Here is an 8,530-nt window from a genome sequence, read left to right on the forward strand (position 1 = left end):
ACTTTAAGCTCAGAATTCTAACTTTAATCTCAGAATTCTGACTTTCTGACTTTAAGCTCAGAATTCTGACTTTAAACTCAGAATTCTGACTTTCTGACTTTAAGCTCAGAATTCTGACTTTAAACTCAGAATTCTGACTTTCTGACTTTAATCTCAGAATTCTGACTTTAAACTCAGAATTCTGACGTTAAACTCAGAATTCTGACTTTCTGACTTTAAGCTCAGAATTCTGACTTTAAACTCAGAATTCTGACTTTCTGACTTTACACTCAGAATTCTGACTTTAAATTCAGAATTCTGACTTTCTGACTTTAAGCTCAGAATTCTAACTTTAATCTCAGAATTCTGACTTTCTGACTTTACACTCAGAATTCTGACTTTAAACTCAGAATTCTGACTTTCTGACTTTAATCTCAGAATTCTGACTTTAAACTCAGAATTCTGACTTTAAACTCAGAATTCTGACTTTCTGACTTTACACTTAGAATTCTGACTTTAGACTCAGAATTCTGACTTTCTAACTTTAATCTCACAATTCTGACTTTAAACTCAGAATTCTGACTTTAAACTCAGAATTCTGACTTTCTGACTTTAAGCTCAGAATTCTAACTTTAATCTCAGAATTCTGACTTTCTGACTTTACACTCAGAATTCTGACTTTACACTCAGAATTCTGACTTTAAATTCAGAATTCTGACTTTCTGACTTTAAGCTCAGAATTCTGACTTTAAACTCAGAATTCTGACTTTAATCTCAGAATTCTGACTTTCTGACTTTAAACTCAGAATTTTGACTTTAAACTCAGAATTCTGACTTTAATCTCAGAATTCTGACTTTCTGACTTTAAACTCAGAATTCTGACTTTAAGCTCAGAATTCTGACTTTAAGCTCAGAATTCTGACTTTAAGCTCAGAATTCTGACTTTAATCTCAGAATTCTGACTTTAAGCTCAGAATTCTGACTTTCTGACTTTAAGCTCAGAATTCTGACTTTAAACTCAGAATTCTGACTTTCTGACTTTAAGCTCAGAATTCTAACTTTAATCTCAGAATTCTGACTTTCTGACTTTACACTCAGAATTCTGACTTTACACTCAGAATTCTGACTTTAAATTCAGAATTCTGACTTTCTGACTTTAAGCTCAGAATTCTGACTTTAAACTCAGAATTCTGACTTTAATCTCAGAATTCTGACTTTCTGACTTTAAACTCAGAATTTTGACTTTAAACTCAGAATTCTGACTTTAATCTCAGAATTCTGACTTTCTGACTTTAAACTCAGAATTCTGACTTTAAGCTCAGAATTCTGACTTTAAGCTCAGAATTCTGACTTTAAGCTCAGAATTCTGACTTTAATCTCAGAATTCTGACTTTAAGCTCAGAATTCTGACTTTCTGACTTTAAGCTCAGAATTCTGACTTTAAACTCAGAATTCTGACTTTCTGACTTTAAGCTCAGAATTCTGAGTTTAAACTCAGAATTCTGACTTTCTGACTTTACACTTAGAATTCTGACTTTAGACTCAGAATTCTGACTTTCTAACTTTAATCTCACAATTCTGACTTTAAACTCAGAATTCTGACTTTAAACTCAGAATTCTGACTTTAAACTCAGAATTCTGACTTTCTGACTCTAATCTCAGAATTCTGACTTTATGACTTTTAGCTCAGAATTCTGACTTTAAACTCAGAATTCTGACTTTAAACTCAGAATTCTGACTTTCTGACTTTACACTCAGAATTCTGACTTTAGACTCAGAATTCTGACTTTCTAACTTTAATCTCACAATTCTGACTTTAAACTCAGAATTCTGACTTTAAACTCAGAATTCTGACTTTCTGACTTTAAGCTCAGAATTCTGACTTTAAACTCAGAATTCTGACTTTCTGACTTTACACTCAGAATTCTGACTTTAAACTCAGAATTCTGACTTTAAACTCAGAATTCTGACTTTCTGACTTTACACTCAGAATTCTGACTTTAAACTCAGAATTCTGACTTTCTGACTTTAATCTCAGAATTCTGACTTTAAACTCAGAATTCTGACTTTAAACTCAGAATTCTGACTTTCTGACTTTACACTCAGAATTCTGACTTTAGACTCAGAATTCTGACTTTCTAACTTTAATCTCACAATTCTGACTTTAAACTCAGAATTCTGACTTTAAACTCAGAATTCTGACTTTCTGACTTTAAGCTCAGAATTCTAACTTTAATCTCAGAATTCTGACTTTCTGACTTTACACTCAGAATTCTGACTTTACACTCAGAATTCTGACTTTAAATTCAGAATTCTGACTTTCTGACTTTAAGCTCAGAATTCTGACTTTAAACTCAGAATTCTGACTTTAATCTCAGAATTCTGACTTTCTGACTTTAAACTCAGAATTCTGACTTTAAACTCAGAATTCTGACTTTAATCTCAGAATTCTGACTTTCTGACTTTAAACTCAGAATTCTGACTTTAAGCTCAGAATTCTGACTTTAAGCTCAGAATTCTGACTTTAAGCTCAGAATTCTGACTTTAAGCTCAGAATTCTGACTTTAATCTCAGAATTCTGACTTTCTGACTTTAAGCTCAGAATTCTGACTTTAAACTCAGAATTCTGACTTTCTGACTTTAAGCTCAGAATTCTGAGTTTAAACTCAGAATTCTGACTTTCTGACTTTGAGCTCAGAATTCTGATTATAAACTCAGAATTCTGACTTTAATCTCAGAATTCTGACTTTCTGACTTTTAGCTCAGAATTCTGACTTTAAACTCAGAATTCTGACTTTAAACTCAGAATTCTGACTTTCTGACTTTACACTCAGAATTCTGACTTTAGACTCAGAATTCTGACTTTCTAACTTTAATCTCACAATTCTGACTTTGAACTCAGAATTCTGACTTTAAACTCAGAATTCTGACTTTCTGACTTTAAGCTCAGAATTCTGACTTTAATCTCAGAATTCTGACTTTAATCTCAGAATTCTGACTTTAAACTCAGAATTCTGACTTTAAACTCAGAATTCTGACTTTCTGACTCTAATCTCAGAATTCTGACTTTATGACTTTTAGCTCAGAATTCTGACTTTAAACTCAGAATTCTGACTTTAAACTCAGAATTCTGACTTTCTGACTTTACACTCAGAATTCTGACTTTAGACTCAGAATTCTGACTTTCTAACTTTAATCTCACAATTCTGACTTTAAACTCAGAATTCTGACTTTAAACTCAGAATTCTGACTTTAAACTCAGAATTCTGACTTTAAACTCAGAATTCTGACTTTCTGACTTTAATCTCAGAATTCTGACTTTAAACTCAGAATTCTGACTTTAAACTCAGAATTCTGACTTTCTGACTTTACACTTAGAATTCTGACTTTAGACTCAGAATTCTGACTTTCTAACTTTAATCTCACAATTCTGACTTTAAACTCAGAATTCTGACTTTAAACTCAGAATTCTGACTTTAAACTCAGAATTCTGACTTTCTGACTCTAATCTCAGAATTCTGACTTTCTGACTTTTAGCTCAGAATTCTGACTTTAAACTCAGAATTCTGACTTTAAACTCAGAATTCTGACTTTCTGACTTTACACTCAGAATTCTGACTTTAGACTCAGAATTCTGACTTTCTAACTTTAATCTCACAATTCTGACTTTAAACTCAGAATTCTGACTTTAAACTCAGAATTCTGACTTTCTGACTTTAAGCTCAGAATTCTGACTTTAAACTCAGAATTCTGACTTTCTGACTTTACACTCAGAATTCTGACTTTAAACTCAGAATTCTGACTTTCTGACTTTAATCTCAGAATTCTGACTTTAAGCTCAGAATTCTGACTTTAAACTCAGAATTCTGACTTTCTGACTTTAAGCTCAGAATTCTGACTTTAAACTCAGAATTCTGACTTTCTGACTTTAATCTCAGAATTCTAACTTTAAACTCAGAATTCTGACTTTAAACTCAGAATTCTGACTTTCTGACTTTACACTTAGAATTCTGACTTTAGACTCAGAATTCTGACTTTCTAACTTTAATCTCAGAATTCTGACTTTAATCTCAGAATTCTGACTTTAAACTCAGAATTCTGACTTTAAACTCAGAATTCTGACTTTCTGACTCTAATCTCAGAATTCTGACTTTCTGACTTTTAGCTCAGAATTCTGACTTTAAACTCAGAATTCTGACTTTAAACTCAGAATTCTGACTTTCTGACTTTACACTCAGAATTCTGACTTTAGACTCAGAATTCTGACTTTCTAACTTTAATCTCACAATTCTGACTTTAAACTCAGAATTCTGACTTTAAACTCAGAATTCTGACTTTCTGACTTTAAGCTCAGAATTCTGACTTTAAACTCAGAATTCTGACTTTCTGACTTTACACTCAGAATTCTGACTTTAAACTCAGAATTCTGACTTTCTGACTTTAATCTCAGAATTCTGACTTTAAACTCAGAATTCTGACTTTAAACTCAGAATTCTGACTTTCTGACTTTACACTCAGAATTCTGACTTTAGACTCAGAATTCTGACTTTCTAACTTTAATCTCACAATTCTGACTTTAAACTCAGAATTCTGACTTTAAACTCAGAATTCTGACTTTCTGACTTTAAGCTCAGAATTCTAACTTTAATCTCAGAATTCTGACTTTCTGACTTTAAGCTCAGAATTCTGACTTTAAACTCAGAATTCTGACTTTCTGACTTTAAGCTCAGAATTCTGACTTTAAACTCAGAATTCTGACTTTCTGACTTTAATCTCAGAATTCTGACTTTAAACTCAGAATTCTGACGTTAAACTCAGAATTCTGACTTTCTGACTTTAAGCTCAGAATTCTGACTTTAAACTCAGAATTCTGACTTTCTGACTTTACACTCAGAATTCTGACTTTAAATTCAGAATTCTGACTTTCTGACTTTAAGCTCAGAATTCTAACTTTAATCTCAGAATTCTAACTTTAAGCTCAGAATTCTGACTTTAATCTCAGAATTCTGACTTTAAACTCAGAATTCTGACTTTAAGCTCAGAATTCTGACTTTAAACTCAGAATTCTGACTTTAAGCTCAGAATTCTGACTTTAATCTCAGAATTCTGACTTTCTGACTTTAAACTCAGAATTCTGACTTTAAACTCAGAATTCTGACTTTCTGACTTTAATCTCAGAATTCTGACTTTAAACTCAGAATTCTGACTTTAATCTCAGAATTCTAACTTTCTGACTTTAATCTCAGAATTCTGACTTTCTGACTTTTAGCTCAGAATTCTGACTTTAAACAGAATTCTGACTTTAAACTCAGAATTCTGACTTTCTGACTTTACACTCAGAATTCTGACTTTAGACTCAGAATTCTGACTTTCTGACTTTAAACTCAGAATTCTGACTTTAAACTCAGAATTCTGACTTTAATCTCAGAATTCTGACTTTAATCTCAGAATTCTGACTTTAAACTCAGAATTCTGACTTTAAACTCAGAATTCTGACTTTCTGACTCTAATCTCAGAATTCTGACTTTCTGACTTTTAGCTCAGAATTCTGACTTTAAACTCAGAATTCTGACTTTAAACTCAGAATTCTGACTTTCTGACTTTACACTCAGAATTCTGACTTTAGACTCAGAATTCTGACTTTCTAACTTTAATCTCACAATTCTGACTTTGAACTCAGAATTCTGACTTTAAACTCAGAATTCTGACTTTCTGACTTTAAGCTCAGAATTCTGACTTTAATCTCAGAATTCTGACTTTAAGCTCAGAATTCTGACTTTAAACTCAGAATTCTGACTTTCTGACTTTAAGCTCAGAATTCTGACTTTAAACTCAGAATTCTGACTTTAAACTCAGAATTCTGACTTTCTGACTTTAAGCTCAGAATTCTAACTTTAATCTCAGAATTCTGACTTTCTGACTTTAAGCTCAGAATTCTGACTTTAAACTCAGAATTCTGACTTTCTGACTTTACACTCAGAATTCTGACTTTAAACTCAGAATTCTGACTTTCTGACTTTAATCTCAGAATTCTGACTTTAAACTCGAATTCTGACTTTAAACTCAGAATTCTGACTTTCTGACTTTAAGCTCAGAATTCTGACTTTAAACTCAGAATTCTGACTTTCTGACTTTACACTCAGAATTCTGACTTTAAATTCAGAATTCTGACTTTCTGACTTTAAGCTCAGAATTCTAACTTTAATCTCAGAAGTCTAACTTTAAGCTCAGAATTCTGACTTTAATCTCGTGTAATCTGATAGACTGAACCTGAAGCAATAGACTTAAATTTTATCAGCTAAACAGGAGATTAATTATTGCTTATGTTCAAGTAAAATTGACCTGCGAGTTTGTCTCATTAATCTTATTAATAATTAAAATTAGAGTTTTTCAAGTGAAAATTACACAAAAAAATTCTAAGAATAAAAACTTTCTGAATGTTTTCAGGGAGATTATGAGACAGACAGTCTGGTTAAATATGCCGCTGACATCATCAGGTTTAATAGACTGATCAACATAGAGGCCTGTTGCAATAAATCAATAAATCAATAAATCACATGATTAATTAAACAGGCCTACCAACATCCCCTTTATACTTAAATGAATTAATTTCCACTGTATTTCATGGTGTGTGTGTTTCATGGTGTGTGTGTTTCATGGTGTGTGTGTTTCATGGTGTGTGTGTTTCATGGTGTGTGTATTTCATGGTGTGTGTGTTTCATGGTGTGTGTATTTCATGGTGTGTGTGTTTCATGGTGTGTGTGTTTCATGGTGTGTGTATTTCATGGTGTGTGTGTTTCATGGTGTGTGTGTTTCATGGTGTGTGTATTTCATGGTGTGTGTGTTTCATGGTGTGTGTGTTTCATGGTGTGTGTGTGTTTCATGGTGTGTGTGTGTTTCATGGTGTGTGTGTTTCATGGTGTGTATCTCCAGAGTGAGTGACCTGCTGTCATGTTTGATTCATTTCTAAATGATGTTTGCTGCTGTTTGGTTTTTAGTCAGATTCTGTCTGCTCCAGTTTATGAACATTAATGAACATCACCAGCATGAAGACATGACCTCACTGCTTCTTCCTGTCTGAAAAGTCAGACATGACGCCAACATGGAGTCAGTTTGCTGATCTGATCCAGTCTGATGCTGAAGCTCCAACGTTTCTGATCTCCAGCAGGAAACAAACCAGCATGAAGGGAAGCTGCAGTCAGGCTTCTGGTCCCTACTGGGACCAGACAGGCTGAGCTTTAATGAGGCATCATGGGTAAATAAATGAGGCATCATGGGTAAAATGATAGATTAAACTAGTTTAAACTTTCATAACATTACATAAATATCAATCCCATTTTCAAATATCTTTAAGCTGAGATATTGAGATAATAAGAGTTAATCTCTCCAGGTTATAAATCTGCTGCTGAGCCTCTTCTGAGTTCAGGTGTTAAAGTGACAAAGTGAAAAATCTCCATTGTTCCTGTTAAACTTCAGCTCTTCAGTTATTCTTCCTCTTTCTGACTGAAAGGGTCAAAGGTCAACATTCATTCAAATTCAGTCACATCAACAGGAACCAGGAAACCACCATCATGAAGTTCCCAGAACTTCCTCTTTGTGTCTCAAACCAACATCAGTTTTATGTTGATCAGTTAAAGTTCTGGGACTTTGTCCCGGTTCCTACTGTCATCAGAGGAGCTGAGGATTCTGGAATAAACCCAAACTCTGTGAAACAGATGTGACCAGATGTTTCACAACTTCTGAAAACAAAAAGACTTTTTCTCTCCTTTAAATGTCACAACAGAAACGTTTACAGAATCTATTTATCATATCTCTTCCCCAGATGGATCAGATGGATAAGGTCGCTGACCCACCTGCCAGAGAGACTCCATACTGTAGCTGTGCAAACAGCGACCCCTGCTGGACAAACGCAAACATAACGATCCAAGGAAGAGGATTATGATTATGGTCAGAAATTTTACTTATTAAAAAACGTTTCAAAGATCAGAAACACATTAAATTCTGACCACGGAAACATCAGCAGATAAAAGATTCAGATTAAATGCAACATGTCCAAAAATTATGATTTGCTGTCAATTTCTGTAACCCTTGTTTTGTTTTTATTTTATTTGATTCAATTTCCAAATTTAATTTAAAATTTACCAGATTTTGTCTTTAATATTAAACCATCAGCTTCAGAGGAAAAGACAAAGTTTCTCTGTTTCTGAGAACATGAAGAGTTTCCCAACAATAAAAACAATTTTAATATCTGAACTGTAAATGTGTCAGATTGACCCCAACTGGAGGTCAAAGTGTAAATCATGGCGGCCTGAGGGTTTCATGAGGAACAGCGCCCCCTGCTGGACAAACACAAACCTTCAGCTCCAGAGGAAAGTTTGGTTTTTAGAAAGTATCTCAACAAAGGTGACTCATATAAAGTTTTATTATATAAAACAATGAAAACTTTATTTTCCACTGCAGTGACTGATTTATTAGATATTTTACCGTCTAATGAATAAACTGACTGTAAACCTGAACAACCAGCAGGGAGGAATTAAACTGATCATGTTAA

General features: G+C 33.4%; 1 protein-coding gene across 2 annotated transcripts in view; it reads left to right on the forward strand.

Moving 5' to 3' along the window:
- The first annotated feature begins 7,822 nt into the window (after positions 1-7,822).
- The window catches only part of LOC116718161 (putative uncharacterized protein DDB_G0277255), a 4,222-nt gene continuing 3,514 nt past the window's right edge, over positions 7,823-8,530 (forward strand). The window contains exon 1 of one of the 2 annotated variants that reach the window (XM_032559858.1): positions 7,823-7,926. Coding sequence is in view for 1 of the 2 variants with exons in the window: in XM_032559859.1 (XP_032415750.1) it covers positions 7,918-7,926 (9 nt within the window). In the remaining variant the exon portion in view is untranslated. The remainder of the gene's footprint in view (positions 7,927-8,530) is intronic. The other variant, XM_032559859.1, reaches the window with a different exon arrangement.

Source organism: Xiphophorus hellerii, chromosome 4 (assembly GCF_003331165.1).
Source record: "Xiphophorus hellerii strain 12219 chromosome 4, Xiphophorus_hellerii-4.1, whole genome shotgun sequence".
Lineage (NCBI taxonomy): Eukaryota > Metazoa > Chordata > Actinopteri > Cyprinodontiformes > Poeciliidae > Xiphophorus > Xiphophorus hellerii.